We start from the raw sequence: 17,555 nt of genomic DNA, 5'->3' as shown, positions 1-17,555 counted from the left end.
GTGATGCTTTGAGATTTTTCAAGTCTAGCAAATATGTAGATTGCTCTTACTCATATGGTGAGAATGCCAAATATGTGGTGAAGAGCATCTCAAGTAAAAGGCAATACAGTATTAAAGCCAGATAATCTTGAAGGCATTGCCTTGTCGTTGCTCATAGCACTGTAAAGCAGGTATTAAAGCTGGCTGAAAATTATGGTCACATTGAAAAGTTTGGCTTCCTAACTTATACTTGTGAGCCCAGTTTATAAAATGTTTATTAGATGTTCTAATTTAAAAAAAAAATTAGTGATATAATTATATATGAAATACATAAAATATATATAAAATCGTTCAGTCGCATTCACTTTTTTCTACACTTGTGGTTCTTTTCAGTTATGTATATGGGACCGTGTTTATCTCCTCTAACAAATGTTATTCCACAAAGTGCAATGTCTCTGTGGCCATACCCACCAGTAACACCGTTTAGTACACCCGCAATGTTTCCTGCTCCTATGATACCCACTGGAGGAGCACTACCTTTACCTATCATTCCGACTCCGCATGCTACAACTGCTGCAAGCGCATGCACGGTACAATCTTCTGGGGTCACAGCTACCACCACAGTGTCTAAAACCACCACAACCATAGCACCGGGTTTGCTTCTGGGAAATCAGGTAAAAAAATATTTTTTTGATGTAATTAAAAGTAAAATCAGAGTAGCAAAATTTTTTTATCTATGCTGCTTTGACTTCATGATATTTGCGGTATTGATTTCACAGAATAACAATCTTGATAGCAAGTGATTGTGAAGTATAGCTATTCTTGATGTCACAAGTAATTAAAAAATATGTAGTTCACATTAACTACATATGTACAGACAAAGGCATGTATGGGGTGGGGGTGGGGGTGGGTTATAGGGTTGCCAAGCTGACCAATAATTAGAAAAACATTTTTATATTTCAGTAGAAAAAAAAATATCAAAAGAATATACCCTCTGTGCTATTTTAACCAATTTCTGTTAATTTAAATGATTTTTGAAGGGTCGTAAAAAAATTTTTCTGGAAGAAAATTTCCCTGAAAATGTTGCCTCCCCCTCCAAAGATCAGTTTTGCATGCAGATTTTCCTGAAAAGTCTTCAATCAAATATTATATTACAAAACTCTGCATACAGGAATTGTAGTGGTGGTCGAGTGGTCATAGTGATAGACTCGCACTGTCAGAACCCAGGTTCAAACTCCACTGATGGCACAGTGGTGGTTGTCAGAAGTTCGTTTTTTGTGGTTCTCAACTTTGAGGCTTGAATGCGATATGATCTTCCCGTTAGAAATTTCATCGCAGAGAGCAACAGGCCTACAACAATCAATATATCAATCATCATACTTCACTCATAGTTTGCAAAATTGATAGCAGATGGCCGCACTATAACAAGCAATACACAGAAACAAACTTCATATTAGGACAACACATATGCGCACACACATTTTTCAGCATGGCCCAGATCTTCTGCAATCATCTGCTTATATATCTTCGGTGAGACAGAGGTGCAGATCATGACATGGTCAGGAGGAGGTCCTGTAATATTTTACTTAGGGTTTAGTTTCCCCCGAGTAGTCTCAGCAGACATCCAAATAATGGTTGATATTCAGAAATATAGCTTTGCTATACATCACTGTTTTTCCATTGTCAGCATTTTTTTTCCATGGGGAGGGCGGAGCTGAAATGAGCTGGATCCAGTTGTTAGAGGTTACAGCTATGCGTATAATGTAGGTTGTAGTGGGTTCGCTTAACACTGCTCCTCCTATCGCTGAGAGTCTCATCACATTACGATACTAATGTTGCTTGGACATATTGTTTGGACTTGGTATCCATATAATTTTTGCTGTGCCACTAAGAAAGGAATGCCAGGGTATTGGTGACAAGAAAATCTGTTCTACCTCAAGGTGGAGTGTCTGGTTTTTTCCCCCCAAAAAAAGGGAGATAGGAGTAGTATGATAGATTTTGATAACTCCAGTGAAGAGATAATCTTCGGGGAACTGCTCATTATATATATATATATGTATGTATGTATGTCAAAAAAACAAATGGGGTAGATAATATGGGAATGTATTAGGTTTCTTCAAAATGTATGTGATCATAATTTTTGTGTGTAAACCAATGAAGCTAGAAAGGTGTGGTTTGTTGCGCTTATGCAGATGATCCTAGTGTTCATACTCAAATTTTTTATTGCCTGCAGAAGCTGCCAGTCACTGGCACACCACTGATGAGAGAGGAAGTGTACATAATTGCCATCACATTTTCGTTTTTGACAAAGTGGCGGAAAAACTTGAGCAGTACTACTGCATTGAATTTTTGTGTAGCTTGATGATTCCCAAGCGGAAACAAGCCACAAATTTCAATAGGCCTTCTGAGACAAAGCAATGGGTACCACACATATATAGCAGTTATACAAATGCTTCAAAGGCTGCACATCAGGGAAGAGTGGAGCACGTTTTGATAGGCCCTGAACATCCAGGAATGAGGTCGTTATTGATCAAGTGAAGACTCTAGTGATGTAGGTTTGTCAAATTATTATCAGAGAAATTGCAGACGAGGCATACATTACTATTGGATCTGCTCATTCAATTTGGTATGACAATTCAGGCTTTAGAAGATGCAAAGCCATGCTGTCTGTCTGTCTTTGACTCCAGTGGCATATTTCATCACGAGTATGCACAGCAAGGCACAACCATCCACAAAAAGTACCGCCTAGGGGTTCTGTTTCACAGTTGGCAGCTTTTTCACGATTAATGCAGTAGGTATGCTCAAGTTTTCCCTGCCAGTTTGTCAAAAATGGAAAAGTGATGACTCTAGCTTACACTTCCTCACGCATGGATGGTCTGCTAGTGACTGGCAGCTTCGGTATGCAGGAAAAAATTCAAGCATCTAGCATGTCTGAATTGAAAAAATTCAGACATGCTAGATGAGCACTAGGATCATCTGCATAAGTGCACCAAACCACACCTCCCTAGCTTAATTGGTTTATGCATGGAAAATTATGGTTGGATACTTTTTAAAGAAAACTTGTATTCTCCTTTTTTTTTAAATTTGTAGTTTTTTTCCTCATTATAATAGTGATTATAATTGATTGAACAATCTTGAAATATATTGATTTATCATGTTACAATGGTGTTTAGTTCAATAGCAGAAACTGGTGGTGAGATGATTTGATTGAAAAGTGTTATGCACATGTGTAACATTTGAAAGCTGTTGCTGTGGAAATCACTTAAACACATTGAAATACTTTTTTTTTTCTCAAATCACTCGCAGAAGTCGCCTCGTAAAAATCGAAAGGTTGAATCGCTGCTGCAAATAGATGATAACAGTATTTTCTTTGATGAATCGAAGGATAACGATGACTTTAGTTTTTCCTTCATTTCATCACCCACAAAAACAGAAAATTGGTTCAAAAATGAGGTTAGTGGGTTTGCTTGTTACAAAAACTGCATAGGAATAAGTATAAAAGCCCACAGTTCTTGGTAAAATGTTTCACTTTTTTATATTATCCCCCCTTATTTTTTGGCAACAAATTTAGATAATGCTGAATTGAAGTACTAGCAAGATATCGCCAAAACTTGCATCTTTGTTAAAATTCAAGAAATAAAGTTGGGAGGGGGGGGCGGGGGAGAAGTGAGGTAGATTTTCTCTTTGCTATAAACATATCCATCACCTTTCTCCAATATTATATAATATACATTATTTTTTTTACCCTTCAAATGCATTCCCTCTCTCTCTCCTGCACATCATTTTCACTACAGAAAAATTATATGCATCTTCTATGTGCTGAAGAGAAGAGAGTGAGAGAGAAAAAGAAATATAAATAATTCCAAGTTAAACAAAAATATATATTTCATTCATAGGGTCAAAATATCAAAATGTAATAATGATGAGAAATCTTCTCTCTCTAGGATGAGGTATCTAGCCCTCGTAAAGGAAGCAGTTAATTGGAGACTCCTCATAGAAAACTAACATCTAACAAACAGCTCTAAATGCAGGAAAACTGTTTTACCCACATTTAGAGCTGCTTTTTCCCAAATTTCCTCCATATTTCAAATTTGAATATCTCTGTGTATATTGCACTTAGAGACAGATTTTTTTTTTACATTGGAAGATGTAGGGTAACATAATGTACAACAGTAATTAAATTATTACCAAATTATCAATTATAAATTGCTTTTGAAATTTTTTTCTGTATTTAACTCTGTTACCATTTTTTTCTTTATTAATTTTTTAAATTTTAAATTTACTAAAATTCAAGAATTTAATTTTTTTGAATTAAAACATTTAATTTACTTCACAATTTACAATCGCACAATCTTCAAGTACATCTTTTAAAAAATGCCAACACAAAGCAGAGCTCACTCAGGTGTGAATAATACCAGCTCATATATAAACTGAAGAGCCAAAAAAACTGGTACAGGCATGTGTATGGAAATAAAGAGATATATGGAACCAATCAGAGTATGGCGCTGCGGTCGGCAACGTCTATATAACACAACAAGTGTCTGGCATAGTTGTTAGATCGGTTACTGCTGCTACAGTGGCAGGTTATCGAGATTTAAGTGAGTTTGAACGTGGTGTTATAGTCGTGGTGTATAGTAATTTTTATGGTTGATAAAAACGTAAATTAAATATTTCTGATAGCAATATTTGATTGGCAAGTCTCTGATTTTCTGGCTTTAAGGATCATGTACTAATGAATTTTGTTCCTTTTTGTCTATGTAGGAGATGGAGTTTGATTCAGGATCAGAGAACAGGTTTCAAAGACCAGTTCGTCAAGATCCATCATGGTTAGCAGGTGTTGAACTAACTTCTGATGTTGTATATCGATACAAGATTGAACCTCAGAATGTGGAGGATGTGCTAATGAAAGACATGGAAGCTTTAAAGGGTATGCCTCAGCCAGATTTAGTGAACAAACAGTTGGGAATGCTGCACGAAGACTACAAAGAAGAACTAAAAGATGAACAAAATTGTGAGGAGGATGAAAGTGATTTCAACATGACTGATACAGCGTTGCTGGGTCTCACCACAGCAGAGAACAGTGAAAGCCAGGTTGGAAAGTTTTATTTTTTTTTGTTTGCAGTATTCGTATATAAAATGTGCTTTAATATCTTGCATTCTAATAAGTATATTTTGCTTATATATTCTCACTGATAGTGAGATTTATTTTCATAATATAAAATATATGGACATTTGTTTTGTTTTTGTTCCTTGTACTAAACAGTGGCTTAATTTTCAATTTTCAAAGTTTTTTCGCGAGTTGATTGTGCTTTGTGAACTAATACATGCACTAATCTTACTTCGTACTCAGAAGACTCATCAATAAAATGCACCTGGTATCAAAAGTGAACAGTTAAACTGTGCCAAGGAATCCAGCTTCAAAGTGTGCACCTAAACTGAACCATTTATTCATCTTCACTATAGGAAGCACAGAGGATTACTGCATGGACGAAATTCTCTTATAGGTGATATTCCATTTGCTTGCTTCAGTTATCACAAGTGGATGGTGAGATTGACATTTGCGAAAAAAAGAATAGAGTTTTTCTGCCTCTAAGCTAATAGATGTGCATTGGTGTTCTAAACAATTCCAAGATTTAAAAAAAAAGTCTCTTGCATGTTAAGTGTTTGACTTAAACTTTAGTATTTCACTTCTGAACAGGACATCATAGTTTTTATCCGATTGGAAGAAGCAGTTCTTATTTTTTTCATATGCCAATACAGTATTGTCGTTTTGTGTGAGTGAGAAAAATCTCTACAAGACATCTATCTCATTGACTCTTTGAGAACTGTCATGGTGTAAGTAATCAGTGTTTTCTGTGTAAAAAAAAAATTTTTTTTTTCTCTTCAAAACTTCACTTTTATTATTATTTAATTGGACCGCAGAGATATCAAAACTAAAATTAAATGCAAATACTTATTGAAAATACTTCTGAAATATTAAGTTGAAGTTCTGCAGTTTAATTTCAGTTACTGAAGCATTCAAACAATTATCAAACACTCGATTTAAAAAATAGTTGGCCATATGTTCGAGCATGTTTCACATTAATTAAAGAAAATATTCATATACCCTACACACACACACCAACTATTATTCATCAACGTCCTCCTTTGCAGCCTGGAGTCGGGTCTAATGGCATTTATAACTACATTTTTATTCTTAAATGTAACCCCGCCTTGAAAATTGCAATCACTTCAAGAGCTTCCTAACTTGAGTAATAACATGCATCAATCACAAATTTTGACGAAGGATATGTTACTTTTTTACTATGGATATGTTACCAGAATATGTTACTAAAATTTGCATCTGTTATGGCTTTTAGGTCCCTTGGAATCATTTTTATCAAACTACAATTTTTTCTGCCTGTTTTGGCAATTATTCCTATATAAACTAAGTTGTTGCCATGTCTGTATCAATTTTTACCAAATGAATACCAAAGTTGTGAGTAGAGATGTGATAGTGAAAGTGGATTTGTCTTTTGTGTTAAAAGAATTCACATCACCAACTACTTCAATCCTATACATTAGATCCTTTATAAACACTTTATATCGGTCAAACATCTGTCTATCATGGCCATTGTGAACAATATGCAAGTTTACTTCGTAGGCGTTTGTTAGAATATAAGCTTAGAATCTAAAGCTTCACTTTGCTCACATGGGAGGCATCTTCATGACTGACTCTTGAACATACCCACCTGATTGAGCAGAAATTTGAGTAAAAACTCTAAAGCATAACAAACAGTCATCAAGATTTCAAAATGTCTTAATAATTGAGTTGATAATTATGGAATGTATATATAATTTTTTTTTGATATATTTCATGGAATATTTCAATATTCTTTTGATATAAGCAATGCAATTTCAATGGGTTAACGTGTGTAAATTTTTCAATGTATGATTGTTCATTGAAATTATAAATTGCCACTTACACAAATGTTTTTAAAAACATTGAAGTAGAGAAACAAATTTTTCTAGCACTATCATTTCTTAGATTTCTCACTTTTTCTGATTCTGCCGTAACCTTTAAGTATGCTTAATCTTATATTTTTCTTTTAATTGAATCAAAGCCATAATAAGTTAAAATTTCCTTCAGTGATTCAATAGAATAAGTAAAAATGAAACATTTTGAAAGTGGACATGTTTCAATATTCAAACTTCTTCCATATTTCCCAAAAATTTGACATTTGATGTTTATCCTATGTTGGCAGGTAAAATTTCAAAGTCTCACAAACTGGCTTTAAACTATATGCTAGAAACAAACTAGGTAAGGCTCAAAAAAAGTAATGTTATGAATGTTATTTTTTGTGTGTACGAGTGTATTGTTTGTTTCATATATATCTTTTTTGCTCATTTTATTAATGTTTTTAAAAATATTAATCTCATATAAAACTGCAAGTTCTTTCTCGCATGTGAAGAGACTATTCCCCTTTATTGTCAAAATAATGCACGAATGTATTCAATTGGTTTTTTTTAAATCAATGATTGTCATTTGTACATAATTTCTTTTCTTATAATATGTACGTAATTAAGGTATAAAGATCCCTTGTTTTAATTTGACATACTTTGTTCTGTTTTATATATAAAGGTATTTATCCACAACATAATGATAGTATTAATTGAATAGCTCTTAAGTTTCAACTAGACTTTTTCAAGATCTGCAAGTTTTAGTTGTCTAAATATTGACTATAGATTTATCTAATCGTTCCTGCCCTGATGAAAACATTCATTTTCTTCCTTGCGTTTGACAAAAGCCTCTAAACATACCCATACCCCATTAATTATGTCATCTTTTGCTGTCTTTAAAAGTGTTTCCTTTAATTCATAGTCTTCCCCGATTCTAACATTCTCTATATATGGAGGACTCACTGCACAACTGAACCAAATCGATTCTTTTTCCACTTTGTAGAATAATAGAATGTGTCTTTCAGTGCTACAGTGAACCAAATTCTGAATTCACACTAATGCCGCGGAATGCAGCATTAGAATGAATGGTGCACTATTGGAATGATTGTGCAAAATGAATCTTTAAGTCAATTTCTTGAAATCAAATACTTGTGCTCTGAACCCTCCGTATGCTATCTTGTGGTGTTACTTTTTTAATCTTTTTTTTTAATTGAAGGCCAACATATATAGCAATGAGTCTTAAGAAGTATGGTGAAAAGGGATTTGCTTTTTTTTTAAACAAATGCAAACTGCTTCTGTGTTTGTTGAAAAATTTTAACATCTGCACTTTTAAACATGCAAACTTTCTTCTTTTGTTTATGCAGGGTAGCACAAGTATGTTGGCTCAATAACATTGTCTGCGTATTAAATGAAGGCTGGAATCATGCATCTCACACATGCGTTGCAGCAGATATTTTGGACTGACACGAGCTTGGCACAAATTTACTTTTAATGGTTCTTTTTTTAAGTACCAAACAAATTTTCCAAATGTCTCAGGGTTTTCGATTTCCTCTCAAATTCTTTGCTGTGCGATCATTCAAGAGAAAGATTGCACTATATATATATATTGAATCCACTTCTAGTCATTTTTTTTAAAGATATTTTTTGTGCGTTTTATGTGCATTTTCTTTCTTTATTTTTTTTTTATACTTTGGTGTCCTTGCATTATAGTTTTTATTTATTCATTTTTTTGTTTAATTTTATATTAAAACCAAAGCCTCCACAAGTTCCATGTATATACATTTGTATATATTTTTAAAAAATTCAAGTCCTTACCGATGTAAATTTTCTTTCTGTTCCTTTTTTCTCTCTGTAATTGAAGGTGATTTGTGTTTTCTCTTTCTTTTTTTTTTTTTTTTTCGTTCAGTATTAGTGCAGTTGGGGGTGTATTGAATACAGGTGCTGAACTCGTGAAAGAATTGTCTATTTCTTTTATGTCTGTTCAGTTCATTTACTGAAGTATTTTGAGGTAACAAAAGAGGTAACTCATTCATTTTTTTTAAATTGCCAATAGTGGAAAAATTCACAAAAAAATGTTATAGTACATTAGTTAGCTGATAAAGTGCTTGAATTCAGGCTTCATTTTACCTGAACAAAATTAATGTTTTCTGGCATTCCTTTAAAATGATAAAATCACAATTAAAAATTTATTTGAATATGACTAATTTTTTTTTGGGAAACAAATATCAAGTTGATAAATGTCAAGAACATTTCTATTGGCTTATTTTTCAGAGACCGATATGTATGTCATTTGCTTACATTGTGGAGGGGGAAAATATCTTCTTTTTTTCTCACTGTTTTTCATTTTTAAACTTCAACCATATACCATGTTTCACATGAAATTATTCATTGAAAAGTGATTGAGTAATTAGGCATCACATACATTTTAACTACAATTAGTAGATTTTGCTCTATAAGAATTGAGAGCCCATATAGCTCTTCTCTACACCCCCTTAACCAAGTCTATGCCTCTCTGTATGCATGGCCCTCAAAACTGGTGGTCGGGACAAATTTTCTCAAAAGCAAAAAAGTGAATTAAGAACACGAGTCCTTTTTAAGTATGAAACCAAACACTGTTTGCTTTTTTGACCACCACAGAACAATATACAGAAAACCTGAGCCGTTCCTCAATGAAAATTTCAAAATTGTCAAGTCCAATTCCATCTGAAATAATTTTCCCATCAAACTTGTAAATGAAACGTGATTTGATCCAAAGTGAGCAATGATGCACTTTTAAAGGCTGAACATCATGCTCCATTGCACATGCTGTAATCACATTCAAATTGGTCAGCAGCAACTCTTTATCACTAGGATTCCAGACTAAATTCATTAGTTTAACATCATCTGCAAATTTGCTAACAACCCCACTGATACTTTGATCGTGTTTGTCATTTTAAAAAAAAAATTGATCGGGACACTTCCTTGAACTCCAATTTTTAATACCCGTACAATTAGATCATTCTCCATTCACCATGGTGTGAACTATCCCTCAACCAAAAATACATCCAATTCAACATGCTTCCCTCAGTCTCATGTTAGGTCATGTTTAGGTCATAATTGAAAGTCTTTTGAAAGTTACATATGACACCCATATTCTTGCATTTGCCTAAAATTCTTGTTTATCTATATAAATGAACATGTTTGGCAAAGCATGACTTAATAAATTGTTTTCATGCAATTAGAAGCAAAATGCCAACCTAATAATGAATGAAATCAATTTTATACATGCGGATGTTTGTGAGAGAGTTTTAGGTCATAATCCTTGATGCTGGAGTGCGGGTTGGTGGAAGGCAATCCATGTCTATCCACCATGTGTTAGACATGGCTATTTACGAGCAAAACAGTACAAAGACCGCAATGTATGTGCTAGGCCTCACAAAGAGAAATATAAAATTAGCCACTTAGATAAGAAGCCAAAGAAATTTATATGATGCCAAAGATAGAATTAAACATTTTAAATAGGAATGAACTAGACAAATTGCAAGAAGACCAGGGAATAGATGGACTACGGGTGTTTTGAGTTAAGTACCCCTGTAGTCACCCGAGTAGTGTGGTGGTAAGATGCTCATCTGCCACTGTGAAGGTTGCTGTCAAAGTCCCAGGTTCAAATCCGAGGGAGGATATAGATGTGAAATTTTCCCTAATGAGCTTGAGGCGACCACTGATAGACAGCACTCCAGCATTTCCAACCTATCTTGTTAATGGCTTTAAATTGTAATATAGCGATATGGCCATAGTTGGTGTTTGGTGAAACAGTGCCCCTGGAGTGTTATACCTCCAAGGGGGGCTCCCCCAAATAAGATGAGATAAGAAATATATTAGAAGTCAACTTGATCATAAATATCATAATCCAGCAGTAGATTGTAAATGGTTGATAGTGACGTGTGTATATATCTCATACAAATCTATACGATTGTTGACAGATCTTGATCAAACTTCACATACATAGTATTCCAAACAACACTCTATCTAAATGATAGGTCACTTCAAAATTTGGCTTCAACAATTAGTTTTAGAACCTAGATATACTTTGACTACCATGATTCACAAGCTATACGTTTTTCAATTATGAGAGACATGTTTATGATGCCCATTACTTTTTTTGATGCCTCTTAATTTTATAATTATCAGACTAACCGCCATGCTGATGTATTTTTCTTACTCTCGTAGAATCATAGAATATGCCCCCCCCCCCACTAAGTTTTGCAAATGACAATGTGGGGTCATTCAAGTATTACATCAGCATTGATGGGGGGAGGGGTTTCTGATTTGCTCACTTTTGATGGTGGGGGGAGTTGGATGCTGCTTATGTCATCAACCACCCTTTATGAAGATATGAAATATTCTTAATGGCATCTTATTTGGTGTGCCAAAAACGTAGAAAATTTTTCGATAGTTATTGGGCATCTGAACTAACATTCTCCCTATTGATTAGTCCCCCTACAGAGCCACACTTTAGTGATCTCTAAATGTTTCACGGATCCTTCAAGTGCTCTGGAAATGTGTCTGGGCTGTTTAAATGCTCTGGAACTGTGCCACGCATCACTCAAGTGATCAGTAATTATGCCATGGATCACTTAAGTAATCTGAAAATGTTCCACGGGTAACTTGAGTGATGTAGAACCATACTGGGGGCCACTTAAGTGCTCTAAAACTGTGCCACGTGTCACTCGAGATCTCTAAATGTGCCATGGATTGTTTAAGTGTTCTGTGACTGTGTCGCGGGTTACTTAAGTGATCTGGAATTGTGCCACGAGTCATTTAAGCAATTTGCAAATGTGCCGCTCAGTTCATTTTTACAGAATTAGGTTGACGGGGGGGGGGGGGGGGGGGGGCAAGCCACATCAGATAACCTTCAGGACCATATTTGGTCCGCGGGTCAAGGGTGTACCATATACGACTTAAATGGTGGGTTGCAATAAATTTCTTAGAGAAATTTTGAGTTCTTAGCCTTCATATAGCATTGAAATTTACAGAAATTGATTATAATAACACATATAAAGGTATTTTCTTTCGAAATTTTAATTTTTAAAAAAATATTTTTTGCATTTAAAAAAATTTTTTTTTTCTTCTGGGGGTAGGCACACGAGTCCCTCCCGTATACGTTTCAGATCCCACCAATATTGTTAGGAGGTGGGGGGGCAGTGCTGACAAAGTTTTGCTTACAGGGGAAGAGGTCAAAAATGGCTAAAGATTTGCTGACATAATACTTGAACGGTCCCTATAATCATTAAGTATTTAAATTGTTCAATAAAAAAATGTGTTCTCTTCATTTACAACAAGCTGGATTTTGGAAATTTGAGTATTATATAAAAAAATATTAATTACCCCCCAGCATTTTTTAACTCGTATTACACGAGATGCTGCTACAAATTATGAAATCAGTCTATTTTTATTTTCGTCATTTGATTAATAATTATGGGAGAAAAATAAAGACCTACTCACGTATGCACGTAGAAAATGGTTTTGAGCATACTACTTGAAAATTTTATGTGTATTGCTTTTTTTTTTTTTTTTTGCAGTTTGCATTCGAATAATTTTTATATATTTCAACATGTTTTCAATCGTACCACTTTGGGCGAAAATGCCTGTAATTTCAACCAAGCTGTGTAAAACTGTCAACTATTGTAATAATTGAACAGCATAAATCCAGCGCAGAATTCATGATTAAAATACCCAACGATATATATTATTTATACCCAACAACCAACAATCATTATAACATTTTTGAATGATGAATCTGCGGTAAAAAGAAAAATGTTTCTAAGGTTTTTTTTTGTTTTGAGTTTCTTTTTTATTGACAAGCGTATTGGGGGAAAAAAGTTTCCTGTCAATTGGCGTTTTTTCCAAGTCATATTGTCATAAAAACTTTGTTTTTGTAAAAGTAAGTTGTGGAATTATTTTTTTTATTTTTCTTAATATTATTTCAGTAACGATAAGTTAATTTGAAATTTTTGAAGCTTGTTTATCGATACATATATAGTTTTGGCGATGAGCTGTTGGAAAGAGCAATTAATTATTAATGTGACAAATCCAAAATATATTCAAAGTTATGAGTTTTGTTTGTGCTTGTGGTTTTTCTAATGATTATCAGTTTTTTTTTGCACTTTATCTACCGCAGTGGCTCCCAATTAATTGTGCCTTGACTCCCAAGGGTCCGCAACCTTTTCACTTACCCAATGGTAGAATTTTCAAAAAATAAAATGTTCAATTTTCTCTAGTTACGGCCCTGCATTACGTAGTGTAAGCATTTATAATTGGGTATTTGTGTATGGTGTTGTGAATAACAAACTAATCTTTCTTGAGCCGTTCAAACCAGACCACTAGGAGACAGTTTTTTCAATGAACGCAAAGGAAGTTTATGTATCCAAGAACAAATATAAACTGCTCCAGGAGGTTTAACATGTTCTGCTAGCTAGAAACTCTGACATGAAACATATCTCAATGTGACATGCACGTATTGCACAAGAGTGGGTGCTCCTTTGTCTGCCCTCCCCCTCCCATGGCTCAGGCATCCCTGAATAGAACGCTCCCAAGATTTTATGAATTACTATTAAATAGTTTTGGCTGTAGAAAACTTCAAACAGTATTACACGTTATTCATAGGTATCTCAAAACTGCACAATCTTCAAGATACACTCCTGACCCGTCCCTAGAGGCATACGGGTTATTATATAATTGAAGCCGCCATCCTGCTCAGCACAAACTCTGACGGGGCGAGACAATAAATAAATCCCTGAATTGAGTGTCAGTGGAGCCAAATTCACGGGGGGGGGGGGAATGGTACTACCCCTCTTGCTTTATCTCATTCAGATTTTTGTGATGGATACTTATACACCTGTAACTAGACATCTGCTTTAGCCTTGGATGAGCCTACTTCAACATCCGAGAGAGGTACCCTCATACACACCCGCCGATCAAGTTACCACGGGTATCACGAGTAGTAGTAGTGACCTCCAGTGTATAGCATCATATAGTGTACACCCCCTCCATATAATTACAGAGTACCATATCTAGATTTCATCGTTCTATTTACGGGATACTTCAAATCATTGGCAATTGAGTTCGGTTTGGCTTATTTCTCCTTGTATACTAAAAATATTCTTGTGTGTGCTGAAGTTAATGTATTAGATGCTGACTGAAGCTCGTATTCAGTTATCGGTGCAAATTTATCTCATAGTTTATTTTGTGATTTCAGGTGTTTGAAGATTGCGAGGACAACCTCTTTCATACAGGGATTGAAAGCATGTGAGGAAAAAAACCTGAACAATTCAAGTTGTAGGGTATATAGTGGAAATCGACTATATGTGTGACATTGTATATAACAACAAAGCTCTTGGTTCTCCCCCTTGCTGATGATTGTGTTCCTTATTGCTTATATGTGTGTATGCATACATACATGCCAAAACTATTAGGTATGATCATGAAGCAGTGCAAAAACAACTACAATGAATGTATACATTGTACATAGCAATAATTTTTAAATATATGTATTTGTGATGCACAAATAAGTTGTTTTTTTTCCACCTTGGAATCATTTTACATGGTATTAAATTATATTATTGGTTTACATTGTCATTTCTTTCATTAGTGAGTGCCAGTTAAGTTTCATTATATTTCTGAACTACGACCATATCGAGCGCTTGAATCAGATCAGTGATGGGTAAACTTTTTTTGAGAGCAGGCCAAAAAATTGAAACATTTTTGGCTAGGGGCTGGACATATTCGGTCACCACGTTCCTTTTATATCCCCTAGGGCAGTGGTTATCAACCGGTGCTCTGTGTGCACTTCCCAGGGGCTCCGCGATGACTCAAGTGAAATAAAATAAGTAAGTTTGACAGATAAATGAAAAAAAGAGGCCTACTAGATTCCGCCATAAAAATTACATATTAAAAAAAGGGCTCCCTGAGTCAAGTAGGGCCCAGATATAAAAATTATATACTGAAAAGGGCTCCGTGAGTCAAAAAAGGTTGAGAACTGCTGGGGGACAGAGCAGGGGCCATGGTTGGTCTGTAGGTCACCACGTTCATAATAGAATTTTTATGCTTAGAAATGAAGTGGCAGAATGTGTTGTGCATATATTGGAGATGGTCAGTTTCATTGCAAATGAGACGATAGTTTATTACAATTGTGAAAAAAGACGAATGCATTTTACTAACTTAATGTGCATATTATTTGTGTTCTATTTTTACATATGCTAAAGTTTATAAATCAATTCTATTTGAGTTCTCGTAGTTATATTTTCTCATATGCGTTAAAAAACACTACCTTAAATTTTGAAACACTTGAAATTGAGAATTTCTATACTGTTATTTTGAACGGGTTGTAGTTTGACTATCATTACCAATAAAAAGAATTGTTACATTTTGGAACTCTGTATACAGGATGATTCAGTAAAGATGGGGAAAACTTCGAGATAATAGTACACACCAATACAAACAGTTGTCGTCAAAGAATGATGTCTTACATGCAAAATCTAAGAATTGCGTCATGAAATGCAAACACGGTAGCGCGTTTCGAAAGAGCCGCAAATGAGAAACTCTTGAAATTAATTGGGAGAAAAAACACCATGCACGCAAATGTAACCTGGGGAAGAAGAAAGAGTATGTAAATCTGCATCAGTGAATAAAAGGCGTGGACGTTAGCCCTGTGAAGTTCATGCAACTGTTCTCTTAACGCATGGTCTGGGGGTCTCACAGGCCCGTCATTTAAGGGGCCGTTGCCCGCCCCTGGCTTTTGAAAATATGCTAAAAATGATATATATACATACTTTGAGTACATGTGCTTTGCTACCCACCCCCCCCCCCTGAAAAAGTTTAAATGGCGGCCCTGGGGCCTCAGGAAAACGAGTAGTTTAATGTTTGGAGAATTTTCCAGATAGGGCCTCAGAAAAATCACTTGGCCTGGGGCCCATGATATTCTTAAGACAGTCCTGACATACAAGATAATGGTGCATTTTAATAACACTCACCGTACTACTTCCTGTGGTACTTCAGCTCCATCAATGAAATGCATGTCTACTTTTATTGCATTGTCTGTACTATTACTAAAGTGTGCCATTATCCCGTATGTTAGAACAGTTGCACGCAGGGCAGTCATTTCAACTTTTTCCAGGGGGGGGGGGGGCAAAGCACATGTACTCAATGTATGTATATAGAACCTCTGACAATAAAGTTCGGTGAATGAAGTCAGAACGGCCGATCTGGCAACACTGGCGAAACAAAACGCTGCACATGCGTAGCGGCAGGTGTTGACCATCTGCCGCCACCGTTGTTCAGTTGAGCGTTGTTTGTGTTCTGTGAAAGACTTGTTTTACAAAGTGCTTGTTTAGTGCGTTGGTTCTTAACTGAGAACAGGAAAATGAACGAACAAACGATCACTGAGGATGAGTCCTGATGTCTCAGGTACGACCCTGAAACGAAACGGCAAAGCATGGAATGGCGTTTTCACCTCGTCGGAAAAATGTCAGAGCAAAAAAATCACGCATGAAAATGATGCTAATTACCTTTTTTGATAGTCAAAGCATTATCCACAATTTCTACCTGAGGGAACGACGATGAATGCTGCAAGGTACATTGAAATTTTTACCCGTTTCATAAAACGTCTATGCAGGATACGACCTCAGTACGCACAACAAGGTTCATGGTTTCTTGTTCATGACAATGCTCGCCCTCACACAGCCAATATCGTCAAACAGTTCCTGGCAAAAAAAGGGTGGTGCAAACTGAACATTCACCATACTCGCCAGACCTCAATCCTCCAGACTTCTTCCCATTCCCACGACTCAAACTCGCTTTGAAAGAAAAGAGATTTGACGATATTCCTGACATCCAACGAAACGTGACGAGACTTTTGAACTCCATCCAAAAAGAGGACTTCTTGCAAAGTTTCCAGGACATGTATAGGAGATCTCAGCGGTGCATAGTAATGAGAGGTGACTATTTCGAAGGACAGTAAGGTAACTTTCATTAACATTTCATCTACGTTAATGTTACAGGACTATTCACCGAACTTTATTGTCAGAGGTTATATATATTTGTATGTATATACCATTTTTAGTGCATTTTCAAAAGCCGGGGGGGGGGCCCTAAATGACGGGCCTGGTTGCACGCTGGAATAACACCACAGGGCTGAAAGGCCGGTCGTGGTCCAGGCTCTGTCCCTAGTGGGACACTAGAAAAGTGATGCCAACAGCACGCGGTGTTCCCAGGTGGTCACCCTCCCAAGTACTAACCGCTCCCGATGCTGCTTAACTTCGGTGATCGGACGAGAACCAGTGTTTTCAGCATGGTATGGCTGTTGGCATACACCACAGGGCTGACGTCCGTGCCTTTTATGCACTAGGTTGAGAAACACCGATTTAGAGCATATGGATTGACTAGCAAATTCTTCAGATTCATATCCATTCCCTCATATTTGCATCGCATCCACATTTTAAAAAATGCACCAAATGGGTACATACGACATATTTATTAAATACCCATTTAACCCAACACATCATGCAGATAGTTCAATTATACAAATTCAGCTATTGCGGTGGCACATGCATAACTAATGCCATACAATTCACAGAAAAACAGGCATATTGACAGAATCA

At 35.7% G+C, this 17,555-nt stretch overlaps 1 protein-coding gene and 1 non-coding gene across 18 annotated transcripts in view; one reads left to right on the top strand and one right to left on the bottom strand.

Annotated features, from left to right (window-relative positions):
• The window catches only part of per (period circadian regulator), a 79,402-nt gene extending 64,875 nt beyond the window's left edge, over positions 1-14,527 (top strand). For 8 of the 17 annotated variants that reach the window (XM_089232069.1, XM_089232068.1, XM_089232076.1 and 5 more), the window contains 4 exons: positions 373-653; positions 3,286-3,432; positions 4,741-5,070; positions 14,156-14,527. In XM_089232069.1, coding sequence (XP_089088195.1) covers positions 373-653; positions 3,286-3,432; positions 4,741-5,070; positions 14,156-14,209 — 812 coding nt within the window. In that variant the 3' untranslated portion in view covers positions 14,210-14,527. Of the gene's footprint in view, positions 1-372; positions 654-3,285; positions 3,433-4,740; positions 5,071-7,223; positions 7,280-8,282; positions 8,871-14,155 lie in introns of those variants that run through there. The other 9 variants (XM_089232079.1, XM_089232085.1, XM_089232081.1 and 6 more) reach the window with 4 other exon arrangements.
• Positions 14,528-17,143: 2,616 nt separating this feature from the next.
• On the bottom strand, positions 17,144-17,262 carry LOC149085704 (5S ribosomal RNA). The gene has a single exon (XR_016192731.1). It is a non-coding gene; the product is annotated as a 5S ribosomal RNA (ribosomal RNA).
• Between the last annotated feature and the right edge of the window lie 293 nt (positions 17,263-17,555).

This window comes from Pholcus phalangioides, unplaced genomic scaffold (genome assembly GCF_987345545.1).
Source record: "Pholcus phalangioides strain wild (caught in Gottingen) unplaced genomic scaffold, Ppha-v1.0 ptg000005l_1, whole genome shotgun sequence".
In the NCBI taxonomy this organism is placed as follows: Eukaryota; Metazoa; Arthropoda; class Arachnida; order Araneae; family Pholcidae; genus Pholcus; species Pholcus phalangioides.
Note: the sequence above shows the minus strand (reverse complement) of the source record. Positions and strands in the feature narration are given on the sequence as shown.